The sequence below is a fragment of the Phragmites australis genome, chromosome 23 (assembly GCF_958298935.1).
Source record: "Phragmites australis chromosome 23, lpPhrAust1.1, whole genome shotgun sequence".
Classification (NCBI taxonomy): Eukaryota; Viridiplantae; Streptophyta; class Magnoliopsida; order Poales; family Poaceae; genus Phragmites; species Phragmites australis.
The window spans coordinates 8901511-8920440 of record NC_084943.1 but is presented as its reverse complement, the minus strand read 5'-3'; the positions used below and the strand labels follow the sequence as shown (position 1 = coordinate 8920440).

The following is an 18930-nucleotide window of genomic DNA, read 5'->3' as shown; positions in this document are numbered from 1 at the left end:
AGCACTCTCTCCTCTCCCAAAATCCCACCTCAAGAGAAGGAATCGAGGTGCACATGTAGTGTCTATGCAATCACTAGCTCGTAAGCTATCCATCCCTCCAATTTATTTTCATTTTCACGAAGGATTCGAACCGATTTTGATGTCTTTTGGTGTTCATGATTGAAGCACAAGAAGCACCAGTGTTCTTCCTCTCCCCGAGCTCTCTTCCTTCAGCCGACAATCCCCAAGCTCAGCAAAGCATCTTGGGTGAGTCCCCTAGGCATCCAGGCAAGAATTCGTGTGTTGGTTGGATAGATTTCAAATTTTGAGCTAGGGTTGTGAAGTTCATGAGTTCTTGAGGTTGTGGACTAAATTAAAGGATTTGTGAGATTTGAGATAGGAATCGTGTTGACAGGTTGATCAGTGAATTCTAGACTCTCTAAACTATCTCAAACATGTCTCCCTTTGGATTGGAGAAGCTCGCAAATAAAATTGGCCATTTTTCCCCATGAACAATAGCTATTCTGGAAAGTTCAGAGACTCTGGAAAATTTTCTGGAGACTCTACAAAAATTCGCGGATACTCCGCAAAATTGCGGAATCCCCACTGAAATTCACGGAGGCTCCGTAGTTAGTGTTCATCAAACAATGTGAAGCTTGCAAATTTCATAATAAATTCTTGTAGCTCCAAAACTTATGAAACCAATTTTATTGGTTTGATAATAACCTCATCTACCTATTAAAAGTGTCCCCAACTGTTAAATAATTAAATTAACATTTTGGGATAAAATAATTAGGTTAAGGCTCATAAATTAACCGTTAATTTTTTACAAGTCTAAAATTGGTGAATCTAATTTTGCTAGTCTTCTTATGACTTGTTCTAACTGGAAAAAAATATTTATGCATTACAAAGCATAATTTTCATGACTTTTCTTCATATGCATATGGTGGCATACATTGTTGCACTTCATTCATGCACATCATTGCACGCGTTCTTGTTTAGTGAGTAAAGAACCGGCGCGTGACCTGGCCGTGGTTGAAGGTGACACCAACCTTCCCGAGTTTTGTAAGTGTTGTGAGGGGAGTATCTGACGGTCACCTGAGCAGCAAGGCAAGCATCTAAGCATATTGCACCCTTTGAATGAATTGTAGAATCTAAATTGATATATTATGCTTTATGTATGTTTGCATGTTTAGTGAGTTAATGTCAGCTCGATGTGGGTAGAACCTATGTTGATGCATGATCTCTACCTTGTCTTATTGAAGAATCCGTATCCTTGTAACCTAGACTTCATATAATGATGTTAATATAAATGTGATACGAGATGCTTAGCAATGCATAGATCACCGGTAGAAGTCGAGTGGTGGACTGTTCCATTGCTTGTGAGCTATAGGTTTACTTATGGTTCATACTGCAAATATTGATGATGGTTGGATGAGTGGTGAGGATGAGGCGATATGTGGGCGGTGTTACAGGTATCATCTGCCTTAGAAGAGGTTCCCAGGGTAGTTTAGAGAGGGAGCCCGAATACTGTAGACTGTTTTGCATCAGTTAAGCACCGACCATTGGCCTCCATTGGCTTAAGCACTTACCGTAATCACTACATGCTAATTTGATGGTAAGGTAACTCGAATACCTCTGTGGCTGTGATCATTTGGGCCCGAACATCGACGGTGTGAGCGAATGGGCTTGTAGAGGTATCTAGTTTGCTTCGGGAGTAGTTCTGGATACCTCCGCACCAAGTGATGCATGAATCAAATGGTTGGAAATTATTGGGAAAGCTTGTCATGAGTACCCCTTGTGTGCCCTTTAGCGGGTGGCACAAGTAGAATAGTCCTCGTATCGTGTGGGTAAAGTAGTATCCCCCTGCAGGGTGTAAAAACATTTCAAAATGCCGCGCTCTAGGTCATGACCATGCCTTCTGTCCATGTGCACCACTGTAGAGTTTCGTTGTGGGTAAATGGTGGTATGGGTGATGGTTGGAAAATGTTGATGTTGGCTCTGATGTATTACTTTAGTTCCTTTTACACTCATGTACCAATTGTTGGATTTCAGTTTATGTTGGTTAAGTATATGTGCTCACACATATGTCTAGGTTGCTTAAGCATATTAAATGTACTTAACCTTGTGGTCGTTTCCTTACTAATAGCTCAATGCATGATCCTTGAAGTCGGGTTATTTATATGTACCATATATAGATTAAGTCTTGCGAATACCTTCATACTCAGCTACTCTACAAGTTTTGCCGGTGAGGAAGAGGTGGTGTTTGGCTACTTCACGCCTGCCAAGGGTGGTGGCGGGCATGAGTAGTGCATCCTACTCAGTTGGCGTGCTTTTGTGATGGAGCCTAAGGGCATATGGCTCCATCCTCCTTTTGTTGTATAGCTTTTAGTCTTCCCCTGCTTAGTTTCTTTGCTGGTTAGGAGTTGAGTTTATTTTAGTCTCCTCCTAGCTCTCTTTTTGCTGTAAATTGTAATAACTTGTTTCATACTTAAGAACTGTAATATAATGTTAATTATTCGCTCTTTCGTAAGCTTTATTGTGATGTATATGTTGGAATGACATATGTTTCGATCTTGAGCACAAAACACATGCTGAGACTACCGGAATGATATTCTGATTAATCATCAAGGTTGTGATTATGAATAATGATCCTCCTAGTGATTAGTTAGAATATTATCTGGACAGTTCCTCACACCAGCCTATTGCATCTTCTAAGCACTGGACACATCCATTGTATTCTTTAACCGACTATCCCGATAGGTTACCAAGAGCAATCTAATCTTGGATTGTTATGAACAATATTGCGCGTAGGGTGAAGTTCTCACATTTGTACTCATCTCATACCCGTACATCATTGTCCTACATTATGAGATCTTCAACCATAGGTTTTAGATACACATTAATATCGTTTCTAGGTTGACTCGTCCCTTCTATCTGCAATGGCACCATAACGTACTTCCACTTCATACACATATAAGGTGGAAGGCTGTAGATATAGAGAGTCACAGATCAAGTGATATGACTATTGCTCATGTTGCCTAAATGATTCATCCTATCTGTACTCAACTCGAACCTTATATTCCTCACATCATGTGTGGATGTGTTCTTGTATTTTCTATTAATATTCCTCCACTGAATTCCATCAATGAGGTGTCTGATCATTTTGTCTTTCTTGCGCTCTTCGGCATAACATCACATCAACTAGGCATGTCTTTTGCTCGCAAATAATCGCCTCAAATAGGAGATTATAGGAAAATACCACACCACCTTAGCGAGGGGTTTTTTCTTCTTATGATTCACCCGCACATCATTATCGTTGTTGCGCCGCTTGTACCATGATGCTCCGCACACCTGACATGCATCCAATTATGCAAAACCTTTGCAATATAGTATGCAGTCACTTGGACATGCATGTACTTTCTCTATTTCCAAACCCAACGGACATGCAACCTGTATGACCTGGTACATAGTTTCAAGCAACACGTTCCTCTTTGGTAGCAAGTCACCCAAGAAATGTAACAACTCATTGAAACTCTTATCCGACCAACTATTGCTAGCCTTCAACTGTAATAGTGTCAGCACCATATATAGCTTTGTGTACTCATCCTTACAGTTCGGGAACAAGGGTGTTTTAGAATCATCTATCATAGGCATAGAACTTTTGATGATGTCTCTCACTGGTGAAGTCCCCTCCTTATCGCGCAACATCTGACTATATCATCTTCATCATCATGGACCAAAGTATCTTTGAACACTGGCATATAGTTATCTTCACTAGCCATCATATCGTTGTCTTAATCTTCTTCATCGTGTTTGGTCTAACGTGTATAGCCAGGCTTGAAACCCCCCTGAAGCAAGTGTGCACGGATCTGCTCTATACTTAAAAACTGCTTCTCATTCTTAAAACTATTGCATGAACAATATATATAGTCATCATAATTAATTTACATGTATGTCCTAGCAATGCTCAAAAAGGCTTCCATGCCATTAAAAAACTTTGGGCCGCTACGGTCAGCATCGTACATCCATATTCGGTCCATCTGCAATTTTATCAATTATTATAAATTCATTGCATTAATATGAAAAACAATCAGTTTAATTAATTATTATCAACAAAATCAGAGTTCTTGCTCTTTCAAAATTCATCATCATGGAACAAGCACCTATTTTGAAAATCTAGAACAATCTAACAAATAAATCTAAGTATGAATAAAATGTAGATGAACCTACTTACCTAGATAATGTATATCTAATATCGATTAGTTTAAATTCACTAAGTCACTTAGAGCTCTAACTCCTTCAAAATTTATCAGCATAGAACAAGCACCGATTTCCAAAATCTAGAGCAATCTAGTAAGTAAATCTAAATACAAATAAAATGTAGATGAACTTACTAAGGTCATGTGGATTCCACCAAAATTTTAAGCCTCACCGTGCAAGCTCGCCACAAAAAGCCACCACACCGAGCATAACCATCGAGCAGAATAGAGCTCCTCTATTCTAGTCGGGCTCAGAGACAGAACCATTATATACTGTGACATATCACTGTTGGTCCATAACACCAACCAAAAGCTATACAACACTGCTGTTTCTTTTAACCAACTTGTAGTGATAACACAACATCACTATAGGTCTATTATACGAACTAGCAGTGTTGTGTCTCTATCGGCTTGTAATAAAACACGTCAGTGGTAGTGTTTATCACTGCCGGTTCTCAACAGCTCCCTGATTGATCGGTAGTTGGACCTTGTGAACTTGTAGTAATACCTTATCGCTGTAGGTTATTTTTAAACCGGCATTGAAGAGAGGGTGTGAATGACCCTTTTTATAATAGTGGGAATACGAGATTAATTTAGGTTTTTTATTAGGATTGCTTAATTTTTTTAATTTGGCTTTGGCAATCATTCACTCCATCTCATTGCCTATTTAGTAAGTAATATATCCTGAAATGAGATTACGTAAAGACCCAATTGTGCTATGGTAGCAAAGTTTAGTCGACATCGCAGGCAGTCAGGCAGATATCCTTATTAGTATCCATGTAGTAGCAGTATACCTCACAGTAAATCTCGGGCCAGAGAGAGAGATCGCATACACGAGCAGACCATTGAACATCAAAAAAAAGAAAAGGAAATGGAGATCATGGTGACCCAAAGCAAACGTCAAAGTTACACTTCATGGTCGCTGATGCAGGAGTGAGCCTAGCTGTGCTTAGGCGCCGCCAGACTCCTCACAACCTGGTGGCTTGTAGGCGATGAAACTGATACATTGGACCTGCCTGACGTTGTCGAAGCCGATGATGCGGACGAATGCGTCGGGGTAGGCCTTCTTGGCCTCCTCGAGCTCTTTGAGCACCTGGGTGGCGTCGGTGCAGCCAAACATGGGCAGCTTCCACATGGTCCAATAGCGGCCGTCGTAGTACCCTGGGGATCTAGCATTCTCACGGTAAACGAACCCGACCTTGCTAAATTCGAGACAGGGGATCCACTTCGACCGGATGAGGTACTCAATCTGCTTCAGGAGGTCTTCCGTGGTGAGGGGCGGCAGGTAGGACAGGGTCTCGAACTTCTTAATGCCCTCAATCGGCCACACCTGATAGATGCACGAACCAGTTCGTCCTTAGTGACATTCAGTTCATATGCGGACACCCAAATCAGCAAACTAGCAAGTAGAAAGTCGCTCTCTTCTATTACCTGCATGCACCTGATCCTTCCACCGTTGTTGATGTTGCCCAAGCCGGTGCTGCTGGAGCGGCGGCTCGCTGGGAGTCCAGCTGTGGACTTGAGCCCTTGGAAGGGAGCAACCGAGGTGGCCGACGAAGCCATCACGGAGGGAGCCATTGCTTCCTAGCCAATGGACTGCGTAGTCGATATGGTGATGAGATAGCTAGCTGTGGTACTGCCACCGGCTTGAGAAAGCGGTTCATATAAGCAAACAAAGGGGCATTGGATGGCAATACTTCGTTGGTGGCAGGATGTGGAAGGAGTGGCTGCTGTTTGTCAGCCCAATCATGTGTGGCTGATGCGGCGACAGTTACCTGCTTGTGACCAGCAAGCCACAGACCGGCGTGAGGCGAGGAAAGGATTTGGCATGATCAGTGCGGATCCGGTACAAAAATTACCGGCTTCAGTCTTATTTTTTTTTCTTGTGTTTCCATCAAGGAACATATGTCAGTAGTTCTGGTTTTCTGTTTTGCTCAGATCTACGTTCACCACTGCGTCTGCAAATCTACATTGATGAATGAAGTTCCATCTAATCAGTTATCGCGGGACTCCTTGGAGTAGGATATGAATACCATAATAGACACAATGATTTTGCCATTTATCTTCATCTCCAGGAACAAGTAGACTTACTATCTTCTTCCACCAGAGAAAATTTGTCATGCACAGAGGTCAGTGTCGTAACAAAGAAGATTGGCGTTTATTGGCGGCCAGAGCCTAGTGCGAGTATCACCACACCATTACTGGTGATGTGTGCTGTTTGTTCTTTCTGTTGAGCTTACTCATACAGCGTGTGAAGTTCTGCAGATCGCTTGTTTCTACATCAGTATGTGGACACCAAATTTCCTCAGAGAGAAGGTTTGGCGCCTAGTTGCATCCGTGATAGGGATGCAACACATAGAATACTTAATGCTATGTTCAAGGTAGAAAACATCGAAAAGAGAGTTTTTAAACTCGATGCCATTATCACTACGGATTGCTCTGAATACAACAAGGAGTTTCTTGACCAATCTTAAAGCTAAACTCTAAAAGTGTGAATAGGTCCAATACTTGCTTGCAAGAAAAAACACCCAAGAATAACGAGAGTAGTCATCAACAATGACAAGTACATACCACTTCCCACCCGTCAAACTGACTTGGGATGGACCAACAGTATCTATATGAAGAAGTTCTCCCGTCATTCAGTCATCACCAGATTAACTAGTAGGTCAGATGTGGTAACCATCTTGCCATATCGACAAGAGTGCAAATAAGGTTTTTCTCAAACTTGAGCTTGAGCAATCCTCAGATCAAAGCAAGGCCACTGAACCGTGTGAGCAAATCGAAACTCGTGTGCCCTAGCCTCCTATGCCTCATCCAGAGCTCAAAAGAAGGTTGTGCAATCAAACACCAAGAAGAACAAAAAAACTTAGAAAAGTCAGCTCCAAAAACTCTTCCAACTTGAGAAATCCGACAAACTAAAATACCTGAGGAATCAAGAACACGTGAAGCATCGTGCTTGAATTGCACTTCCAAGCTCTCATCCAACGGCTGAGATACAAAGAGAAAATTGTACCCCAGATGCTTCACCAAAGCCACATCTTTGAGAGTAAAACTCTCACTTACCTTTATTGTACCTTTGGCCTTTACTCTTGCCTTTCTGTCATCCCTGAAAGTGTTGTACTTATATTGCTTCATCAGGGTGAGGCTAGAGAACCATGATGCATCCCTAGTCATATAGCACGAACAACCAAAATCATGAGCATGCTTTCTATCCATGCGCACCACCGTAGAGTTTCATTGTGGGTAAATGGTGGTATGGGTGATGGTTGGAAAATGTTGATGTTGGCTCTGATGTATTACTTTGGTTCCTTTTACACTCATGTACCAGTTGTTGTATTTCAGTTTATATTGGTTAAGTATAGGTGCTCACACATATGTCTAGGTTGCTTAAGCATATTAAATGTACTTAACCTTGTGGTTGTTTCCTTGCTAATAGTTCAATGCATGATCCTTAGAGTCGGGTTATTTAAATGTATCATGTATGGATTAAGTCTTGAGAGTATCTTCGTATTCAGCTGCTTTACAGGTTTTGCAGGTGAGGAAGAGATAGTGTTTGGCTACTTCATGTCTGCCGCGGGTGGTGGCGGGTATGAGTAGTGCATCCTACTCAGTTGGCGTGCTTTTGTGATGAAGCCTAAGGGCATATGACTCCATCCTCCTTTTATTGTATAGCTTTTAGTCTTCCGCTGCTTAGTTTCTTTTACTGGTTAAGAGTTAAGCATGTTTTAGTCTCCTCTTAGCTCTCTTTTTGCTGTAAATTGTAATAACCTGTTGCATGCTTAAGAACTATAATATAATATTAATTATTCGCTCTTTCTTAAGCTTTGTTGTGATGTATAAGTTGGAAAGACATGTGTTCTGATCTTAAACACAAAACACGTGCTGGTGCTACCGGGATAATATTCTGATTAATCATCAAGGTTGTGATTATGAATAATGATCCTCCTAGTGATTAGTTAGAATATTATCTGGACGGCTCCTCACACCGGCCTATTGCATCTTCCAAGCACTGGACACATCCATTGTATCCTTTAACCGACTATCCCCGATAGGTTACAGAGCAAGCTAATCTTGGATTGTTATGAACAACAATGCGCGTAGGGTGAAGTTCTCACATTTATACTCATCGCATACCTGTACACCATTGTCCCACATTATGAGATCTTTAACCAAAGGTTGTAGGTACATATCGATATCGTTTCTAGGTTGACTCGTCCCTTCTATCAGCAATGGCACCATAAGGTACTTTCGCTTCATACACATATAAGGTGGAAGGTTATAGATATAGAGAGTCACAGGTCAAGTGGTGTGACTACTGCTCATATTGCCTAAATGATTCATCTCATCTGTACTCAACCTGAACCGTATATTCCTCACATCAAGTGCAAATGTCTTCTTGTATTTTCTATTAATATTCCTCCATTGCATGCCATCAATGAGATGTCTGAGCATTTCGTCTTTCTTGCGCTCTTCGGCATAACATCACATCAACTAGGCATGTCTTTTGCTCGCAAATAATCACCTCAAATAGAGGATTATATGGAAATACCACACCACCATAGCAGGGGGTCTTTTCTTCTTACGGTTCACCCGCACATCATTATCATTGTTGCGCCGCTTGTACCATGATGCTCCGCACACCGGACATGCATCTAATTATGCAAAATATTTGCAATATAGTATGCAGTCACTTGGACATAAATGTATTTTCTCTATTTCCAAACCCAACGGACATGCAACTTGTATGACCTGGTATGTGGTTTCAGGCAACACATTCTCCTTTGGTAGCAAGTCACCCAAGAAATGTAACAACTCGTTGAAGCTCTTATCCGACCAAATGTTGCTAGCCTTTAACTGTAATAGTGTCAGCATCGTATGTAGCTTTGTGTACTCATCCTTACAGTTCAGAAACATGGGTGTTTTAGAATCATCTATCATAGTCATAGAACTTTTGATGATGTCTCTCACTGATGAAGTCCCCCTCCTTATCGCGCAACATCTGGTTATATCATCTTCATCGTCGTGGACCAAAGTATCTTTGAACACTAGCATATAGTTATCTTCACCATCCATCATATCGTTGTCTCTGTCTTCTTCAACAATGGGTTGTCCTTCATGTTCAAACTCCCCATCTTCACCGTGTTTGGTCCAACGTGTATAGCCAGGCTTAAAACTCCTCTAAAGCAAGTGTGCATAGATCTGCTCTATGCTTAAAAACTACTTCTCATTCTTATAATTATTGCATGAACAATATATATAGTCATCACAATTAATTTACTTGTATGCCATAGCTGCTCAAAAAGGCTTCCATGCTATTAAAAAACTCTGGGCCGCTACGGTTAGCATCGTACATTCATATTCGGTCCATCTTCAATCTTATCAATTATTATAAATCCATTGCATTAATATAAAACAACAATCAATTTACTTAATTATTATCAACAAAATTAGAGTTCTTGCTCTCTCAAAATTCATCATCATGGAACAAGTACCTATTTTCAAAATCTAGAGCAATCTAATAAATAAATCTAAGTACGAATAAAATATAGATGAACCAACTTACCTAGATAATGTATATCTAATATCGATTAGTTTAAATTCACTAAGTCACTTGGAGCTCTAACTCCTTCAAAATTTATCATCATAGAACAAGCACCGTTTTCCAAAATTTAGAGCAATCTAGTAAGTAAATCTAAATACAAATAAAATATAGATGAACTTACTAAGCTTAGAGCACCTAGGTCATGTGGATTCCACCAAAATTTTAAGCCTCACCGTGAAAGCTTGCCACAAAGAACTACCACAAACCGAGCATAACCGTGCAAAATAGAGCTCCTCTATTCTAGTCGGGCTTAGAGACAGAACCATTATGTACTGTGACATATCACTGCTAGTCCATAACACCAACCAGCAGTAATACAACACTGCTGTTTCTTTTAACCAACTGGTAGTGATAACACAACTATCGCTGTAGGTCTATTATACAAACAAGCAGTATTGTGTCTCTGTCGGTTTGTAATAAAACGCGTCAGTGGTAGTGTTTATCACTGCTGGTTCTCAACGGCTCACTGATTGATCGGCAGTTGGACCTTGTGAACTGATAGTAATACATTATCGCTTGCGGCAGGTAGGACAGGGTCTCGAACTTCTTAATGCCCTCAATCGGCCACACCTGATAGAATGCACGAACCAGTTCGTCCTTAGTGACATTCAGTTCATATGCGGACACCCAAATCAGCAAACTAGCAAGTAGAACGTCGCTCTCTTCTATTACCTGCATGCACCTGATCCTTCCACCGTTGTTGATGTTGCCCAAGCCGGTGCTGCTGGAGCGGCGGCTCGCTGGGAGTCCAGCTGTGGACTTGAGCCCTTGGAAGGGAGCAACCGAGGTGGCCGACGAAGCCATCACGGAGGGAGCCATTGCTTCCTAGCCAATGGACTGCGTAGTCGATATGGTGATGAGATAGCTAGCTGTGGTACTGCCACCGGCTTGAGAAAGCGGTTCATATACGCAAACAAAGGGCATTGGATGGCAATACTTCGTTGGTGGCAGGATGTGGAAGGAGTGGCTGCTGTTTGTCAGCCCAATCATGTGTGGCTGATGCGGCGACAGTTACCTGCTTGTGACCAGCAAGCCACAGACCGGCGTGAGGCGAGGAAAGGATTTGGCATGATCAGTGCGGATCCGGTACAAAAATTACCGGCTTCAGTCTTATTTTTTTTTCTTGTGTTTCCATCAAGGAACTTATGTCAGTAGTTCTGGTTTTCTGTTTTGCTCAGATCTACGTTCACCACTGCGTCTGCAAATCTACATTGATGAATGAAGTTCCATCTAATCAGTTATCGCGGGACTCCTTGGAGTAGGATATGAATACCATAATAGACACAATGATTTTGCCATTTATCTTCATCTCCAGGAACAAGTAGACTTACTATCTTCTTCCACCAGAGAAAATTTGTCATGCACAGAGGTCAGTGTCGTAACAAAGAAGATTGGCGTTTATTGGCGGCCAGAGCCTAGTGCGAGTATCACCACACCATTACTGGTGATGTGTGCTGTTTGTTCTTTCTGTTGAGCTTACTCATACAGCGTGTGAAGTTCTGCAGATCGCTTGTTTCTACATCAGTATGTGGACACCAAATTTCCTCAGAGAGAAGGTTTGGCGCCTAGTTGCATCCGTGATAGGGATGCAACACATAGAATACTTAATGCTATATTCAAGGTAGAAAGTATCGAAAAGAGATTTTTTAAACTCGGTGCCATTATCACTACGGTTTCCTCTGAATACAACAAGGAGTTTCTTGACCAATCTTAAAGCTAAACTCTAAAAGTGTGAATAGGTCCAATACTTGCTTGCAAGAAAAAACACCCAAGAATAACGAGAGTAGTCATCAACAATGACAAGCACATACCATTTCCCATCCGCCAAACTGACTCGGGATAGACCAATAGTATCCATATGAATCATTTCTCTTGGTCGTTCAGTCATCACCAGATTAACTGCCAGGTCAAATGCGGTAACCATCTTGCCATGTCGACAAGGAGCGCAAATAAGATTTTTCTCAAACTTGAGCTTAGGCAATCCTCGGATCAAGCTAAGGCCACTCAACTATGTGAGCAAATTGAAACTCCTGTGTCCTAGCCTACTATGCCACATTCAAAGTTCGATAGAAGGTTGTGTAATCAAACACCAAGAAGAATAAAAAAAACTTAGAGAAGTGAGCTACAAAAACTCTCCCAACTTGAGAAATTCGGCAAACTAAAAACCCTGAGGAATCAAAAACTCGGGGAGCATTGCGGTCGAATCGCACTTCCAAGTTCTCATCCAACAGCTGAGATATAGAGAGTAAATTGTACCTCAGATGCTCCACCAAAGCCACATATTTGAAAGTAAAACTCTCACTTACCTTTATTGTACCTTTGGCCTTTAATCTTCCCTTTCTATCATCCCCGAAAATGTTGTACTCATGCCGCTTCATCAGGGTGAGGCTAGAGAACATGATGCATCCCTAGTCATATAGCATGAACAACGAGAATCAATGAGCCACTTGTTCTCCAGGCTTCCACCTGTCTTCTACACAAAGTAAGAAGAGTCTGAGTACTCAGTGCTGGGCTAAGTCAAAAAATTCTTAAGAATCAAGTAGTGAGTCACTCAAGGAAAAACAGTAAAAGCAGGTGTAAGTAAATCAAACCTAGCACGCTGGGGGCAGGTACTACAATGAGGAAAACGTGAGCAGCCAAAACTAAAACCTCTAACACGTGGACCAAAATCATATATACCATAGTATGATCTACTTCGGGCACCACCTCTAGAAGGAAATTGGAAAGTGTCAGAAACCCGCGAGTGAGGGCAAGTAAAAGGCTCATATACACCAAAAGAAGTGTCACACCGGGTTTTTGAAAGGCACAAAATCAGATGTAAACCACATGTACACCAAGATCAAGTTTCATACATGCAGCGACTTCATCAGTGTATCACACACAGTGTCATTATTACAACGTTTTACTTAAAATAGAAATAGAAAGACCTCAAAGTCTTAAACAAAAGCTCACGAACTAAACACAGCGAAGCTCCAACTTCCATAGGCAATTGACCGGGGGAACCGTTAGCCTAGCAACCTTCATCTTCATTGATGTAGAAGTCTAGTTCTTCTTCAATGTCTGAGCAGCGCTTTGTGGACATTTGGAAGGAAATAGCAAGTATGAGTACATATCGTACTCCGCAAGTGTGGGAAAATAAATGTCATACAAGCTTAAATAAGGAACAATCTATAACAGTTTAAATTTGCATAAAAGCTAACTATGCTAACAAAGAGTTATAAAAGCATCTTATTTGACTAGGTGAATCATCTCTATACTTCCAACTCCTAGAAACATTTCCACATATTTCCCAACCATGTGAATCCCACATCAGGCATCCAAACCAATTGAACCAAACCAAACTCATCTAATTAATCATGTGAGGATCTAAGTCTCTCATATCTATGAGCACGGTTGATATATCAGATTTTACACTCTGCAGAGTTTATCCAACTTTCCCCACGAGTTGTGAAATTCCTTATTGCGTGTCCGTGAAACACTTAACATACGCCAGTGGTATGTCGCCCGGAAAGTCACTACAAAGTTATTATAAAGTTACATCCAATATGTGCATGCCCGCTAGGTTTTACCGCCATTAAAGTGGCATTTGCACCACCTAGAGGCCCTCTTTTGCGCCTTGTAGTTTCTAGAAAGTTCTCACCCCTTTCCTTCCACTACCCATCTCATACCACTAGCTAAATAGTTCTGGCCTTTGCCGTCCCCACACAACCACTATTCCGTTTGGAATGCACAAAACTGGAATCCACTAATTAATAGGCCAGGTCTATCCCATACCAGATCTCGTGGTTGGTATGGCATTTCTTGGGTTATCGCTCCACGAACCAGTTCTTACTTAGGTCACTTGAGCAAACACTAATCCAACAACTTAACCATCATCATCAACAACACTACTTTGCTCAAGGCCTAAGGTTCCATATTGCTAGACCATTAACAAATTAACCACCAATGTTGCATATGTTCATTAGTCAAGCTTATGACACTTCCCAGTATCCCAAAAGCATGCTTAAATGCCACACCAACCATGAGACCTGGTATGGGACAGGCCTGGCCTATTAATTAGTGGATTCCGGTTTTTGTGCGTTCCAAATGGAAGAGCGGATGTGTCGGGACGACAAAGGCCAGAACCATTTGGTTAGTGGTATGAGATGTGTAGTGGAAGGGAAGGGTGAAAACTTTCTAGAGCTACAAGGCGCAAAAGGGGGCTTCTAGGTGGTGTGAATGCCACTTTGACGGCGGTGAAACCTAGCGGGCATGCACATACTGGATGAAACTTTGTAACGGCTTTGAAGTGACTTTCCGGGCGACACACCACTGGCGTGTGCTAAGTGTCTAGCTAACACAGCAACATGAAAATCACGACTCGTGCGGAAAGCTGGACAACCTCTGTAGAGTGTAAAACTGTTATAACAGCCGTGCTCGCGGTTATGAGAGACTTGGATCCTCACATGATTAGTGGGTTGCGATTAGTGGGTTGTAGTTATGAGTTTGGTTGTAGTTATGGTTCTGGTATAGGGAGGACTAGATGGTTGTGGTTATGGTTCTGGAACAATGAGTATTAGATGATTGTGGTTATGGTTATGGTTCTGGTACAGGGAGTACTAGATGATTATGATTTCAGTTATAGTACAGGGAGTAGTAGACGGTTATGGTATGCAAGGTGGGGAGCCTTGTATGCTGCGTGTTGGACTGTATGAGTTACATTCATTTAATAATTGCTTAATGCCTTTGAATCCAAATATGTTTTCATTACTCGCATTTACGCAAATATACCAAGTGTTAGCCTATTCTTGATATAAACCTGCATATCATTATCTTTCCCACACTTGCTGAGCGCTTCATGTGCTCATACTTGCTATTTTCCCTATGTCATGCGACATGTATGCTGCTGCTCAGTGAGTGAAGATGTTGAAGACTATCAAGACGAGGTTGTGACATTCTAGGCGCGTGTCTCCCGGTCGGTTGCCTGCAGTGTTGTTGGGCACCAGTGCTTCTGTTCCGCTGCAGATATCTTCATAGAAGACAATATATGTCAATTGCTGTAAGAGTTTAACGTTTATTCTATAAAAGTATTACTTTTGTTACTTCACCTGTGACGCCCTTATGTGTGTTGAACATCTAGGGCACACATAAGTCATATCTGGTTTTGGTCGTTAAAACCGGGTGTGATACTCAAGGCCTAAGGTTCCATGTTTCTATACCATCTCTAGTATTCCCAACTCATAGTTGCATAGTTCATTAGTCATATTTAACAATTAACCCTTTCATCCTCTTGTGCAAAGCTAAGCATAACTACCCATCATATCCATTGCTAACAACTAGGCGACAAGGAAATATATGGAACAGGATCCTATAAGTACATAGGATTCAGAATTAATAGCATGCATGTTTGAAATAAAGGACGCATTTAAAAACTGGGATCAAAATGTTCAAGGACACTAGCCTCTTCCAACGTGCTGTTCAGACTCTTCAAATACTTGGTCCTGGAGATTCTCGAACTGCTCCTCGTCTGCTCCCGAAACATACTGAAAAAATACACAATAAAACTAACTAAGAACAATACACCAAAAGTATCTAACATCTGAGAAAAAGGTACTAAACAATAGTACACGCTGCTACAAATGCAGAAGCACGAAAATCGCCTAAATCGGAGCTAGAACGAGAAAGGTATGCTAAAAACAAGTTTTAGGATTAATTTGAAAAAGAAAAAGACCTATTTTGGATAAAACAAAAAGATCAGGGGCCTTTTTGTAAAAAAAGGGACCTAAAAGTAATTTTAAAAAATTTTAGGGACCTAAGTGTAAAAAGATAGGGCTCTTTTTGTAATTACAAAGAAGTTCATGGTCTAAACTGTTAAAATATAGGGGCTTTTGGTAAATTCAGAAAAGTCCTAGGGCTTTATTGCAAAATTGACCTTTTTCCCGAATTAGAACAATTAGGAATAATGACTGGATAATGGTCTTGATGACGTGGCTGACACGTCGGCGGTTTGGATGATGTGGCTTGCTGATGTGGACGATGATGTGGCCCTGGGCAGCTGGCTGGATTAAGGAGGCCTTGTGGCAACATGTGATTGGCTCAAGCGAAGGGGTATTTTGGATTTAATCGTGGCCATCTAACTCGGATCCAACGGCTAAGAGTTCAGGGAGAAATTAACCGGCCGGCGGCGGGAGGGAACCCACGGTGGCGGGCTTGCCGTAGATTGGCGGAAACCTCATCGCCGAGCAGGATGACGACGGCGAGCGGCGCAAAATACTCGGGAGAGTGAGGGCTTTCGATATGATGGCTTACCTAGCACGGCGCGGTCTGAGAAAGTGGTAGGGACGCGACGAGGAGTGGCGGAATCGGCTCCTCGCGAGCATGCGGTCCCGAAGATGCGGTCGGATGCAGCGGAGAGGTGGCGAATGCAGCGGTCGGTGAGCTCGAACGAGAGCAACAATGGCGGCAGCGGTGGATTGGTGCGGGCGACACAAATGGAAAAGAGGGGAGGGGGTCGCACTTATATAGGCGGAGGTACGCGGGGGTGAACGAATTCAGTTGGGGTTTGTTAGAATTCAGTCAAGAGGCGGCGGTGCATCGAGCAGGATGCAGACTCTGCCAAAGCTCGAGCTCGATTCGGAGATGACGACTAATGAGCGGGCCCCACACGTCAGCGGTGCTAAGAGGCAGCAAACATCGGGAGAGAGTGCAAGCGGGAAGCGGTGCGCCACTGGGCCAGGTGCGGCTACGGCCCACACGGGTGGGGAGGCGGAAGAAAGAAGGAAGGGGCAGAGCGGGCTCCACCCAGGGAAAAAAGGATGGGCCACCGGGAAAAGGGAGAAAAAGGGTAAGGAGAGATTTGGCCCAGTAGAGAAAAAAGGAATTTTCTTTTAAAGAACCCTTTTCAAATCTTTTTTTTAAATTAAACGACGTGCCTCAAGGTTTTTAAAAAATTCATTTCCACACATAAAACTCTAATACATCTACTCCAGCATGAATGCAACACAAAAATATAACCTAGGGTAAAATTCAATTTATTTTTCAAAAATAGGTTTTACCCTAATCTGTTAATTTAAACCCTAATAAAATTTTAGCAAAATTTTAGGCAATTAGAAAATTAAAAACCAGGGTGTTACAAGAAGGATGGTACATGTCGTGAGTGCTCCACTCCCACTCACGTCGCTCATCTATCCTACGGCAAAAATATAACTCAACTAGGTGACCCTCGCGTCTCTCAGGAACTGACCTGCTGATCACTCTAGAATCTCTCATAGGGGCCTTCCACTCAAGTTGAGGAGCTCTCCTAGGTTATTTTATGGAAGCTCTCTTCTCATACATTGTGGTATGGGAATTTTCTTTTCTGACATAAGCTGTGTGGCATTGATCTTGGATTTTTCAGTCTAAAAGGTACTGAATCTGGTGAATGCAATCTTGCCAAACCTATTGTAAGCCACTCTCTCAAAACCTAAACATAGAGCTAATCCTGTCTTATCCGTACACATCTTGTTCTTGGCCAAAATCAAACCAATCTTGTCCTTGCCTTTGGAGCATTTCTCCATAAGAGAAAGGAGGTACTTATTTTCAGCCATGAGTTTCTAAACTTGCTCTCTTACCTAGCTGAGTTTCTCCTTAAAGACGATGCAGGTGGAACAATTCAGCTGCACATCCTTAGAACACCCATTACTCTCCAATCTAGACTCTAACTCCTTAATGCACTTGACTTTCATTTCAACATCCTTTGCGAGTAAAGTGCAATTTTTGTAAGCACCTAAAAGAGTGGGTCTAGACTCCTCCTCAAGAAACTTCATCTCAGTAGTCTCAAGCCGACTGGCAACTTGAGGATGAAAAGTTTGAAGCTTGGAAAGCTCAGTCATGACTACAACACAACTTTCACACTCTTTTTCCTCATCGTTAGCCCTAGACCTAAGCAACTCAAGCTCAGACAATGAACACTCTAACTTAGACTTGAGTTCCTTAACCTCTATAGCTGCACTGCGAACCACCCTATATTGACTAATCAACATATCAGTTAAACAACTACCTAAACAAAAAGCTGATCATAAGATGGTTGTACCTCATGTGAATCAAGATCGAGGTTGTCGTTCTCACCCGCCATGAAGCATAGGCCGGTGAAGTCCTTGTTCTCCTTCTTGTTCTTCACAAGATGCTCCTCCTTTTTCAAGCTCTCATCCTCACCTGAGGAAGTGTTGATGTCGCTGAGCGCCACCACGAAGGCTCGTGAAGCTGCCTTGGCTGCTTTCTTGACCATCTTATCGCGGTTCTTGTAGAAAGGCTTCTTGTTCTTCAGGTGCTTGTCATAGTCGTGGTTGAGGTCTCCCTTCTTCTTGAACTTGAGGAAGACTGCTTTGAAATGAGTAATGTCACCACACTCATAGCAAGCACAAGGACCACCTCTCCTCTGGTCTCATCAGTTATTGTAGAAGTGGGTAAATTTCTTCACGACCAACGCTAGATCTTCATCATCAAGTTCATCCACCTACTCCTCTTTAATAGAGACCAAAGAAGACAAAGCAAAACCACCAAGTGAAAAGTTAGCACAAGAAAAACCACCTCTCGCATGACTACCACTACTAGATCCTGAAGCCAACACCATGTTTTGGGACAGGGGATTTCCTAGACCAATCCTAGCTGCCTTAACTATCTCTATGGATTTCAGCTTGCTAAAAGCTCATCAATGCTAGATATCTTCACCTCCCAAATGCTATTGTCAAGAGCATATAGAAGCTTGATCGCCCTCTCATGATCAGAATAAGGCAAAACCATAGTGGCTCTAAGATTGCTCACACTCCTGTCAAACATCTCAAACATGACATCTAGTGACTCTTCAGGATCCTGCACAAATAATTGATACTCTTGATTGTAAGTGCCCTGACACCTAGCCTTAATCTAGTTTGTGCCCTCGTGAAAAACACTAAGTGTAGACCAAATCTATCTAGTAGTGTGAAGGTGTTGAATCCAATCAAACTCGCTATGACTCAGACTAGTGAACAAGATATTTCTAGCTTTGTTGTTGGCCCCATATTGATCAGTCTTGGCCTAAGAAGTAGGAGCAGTAGAAATTTCATAGTTGGAGTCAATAATTTCCCAAAT

General features: G+C 42.0%; 2 protein-coding genes across 2 annotated transcripts; both read right to left on the bottom strand.

Moving 5' to 3' along the window:
- Positions 1–5001: 5001 nt before the first annotated feature.
- On the bottom strand, positions 5002–5899 carry LOC133906175 (ribulose bisphosphate carboxylase small subunit, chloroplastic 2-like). Its single transcript, XM_062347982.1, has 2 exons — positions 5673–5899; positions 5002–5571 (listed from the first exon to the last, which is right to left on the bottom strand). The coding sequence occupies exons 1-2, from the start codon at positions 5817–5819 to the stop codon at positions 5191–5193; spliced, it is 528 nt and encodes a 175-aa protein (XP_062203966.1). The 5' UTR covers positions 5820–5899; the 3' UTR covers positions 5002–5190.
- A 4355-nt stretch (positions 5900–10254) lies between these two features.
- LOC133906293 (ribulose bisphosphate carboxylase small subunit, chloroplastic 2-like) lies at positions 10255–10744 on the bottom strand. Its single transcript, XM_062348155.1, has 2 exons — positions 10516–10744; positions 10255–10413 (listed from the first exon to the last, which is right to left on the bottom strand). Exons 1-2 carry the CDS (start codon positions 10660–10662, stop codon positions 10270–10272), a joined length of 291 nt encoding a protein of 96 aa, XP_062204139.1. The 5' UTR covers positions 10663–10744; the 3' UTR covers positions 10255–10269.
- Positions 10745–18930: the final 8186 nt, after the last annotated feature.

What these genes read in the sequence shown, in the direction of transcription:
- LOC133906175 (XM_062347982.1), bottom strand. Translation starts at nt 5,819, where the DNA reads ATGGCTCCCTCCGTGATGGCTTCGTCGGCCACCTCGGTTGCTCCCTTC. An exon ending in GAAGGATCAGGTGCATGCAG is followed by an intron (nt 5,572 to 5,672) that starts GTAATAGAAGAG and finishes TGCATCTATCAG; the next exon opens with GTGTGGCCGATTGAGGGCAT.
- LOC133906293 (XM_062348155.1), bottom strand. Translation starts at nt 10,662, where the DNA reads ATGGCTCCCTCCGTGATGGCTTCGTCGGCCACCTCGGTTGCTCCCTTC. An exon ending in GAAGGATCAGGTGCATGCAG is followed by an intron (nt 10,414 to 10,515) that starts GTAATAGAAGAG and finishes GCATTCTATCAG; the next exon opens with GTGTGGCCGATTGAGGGCAT.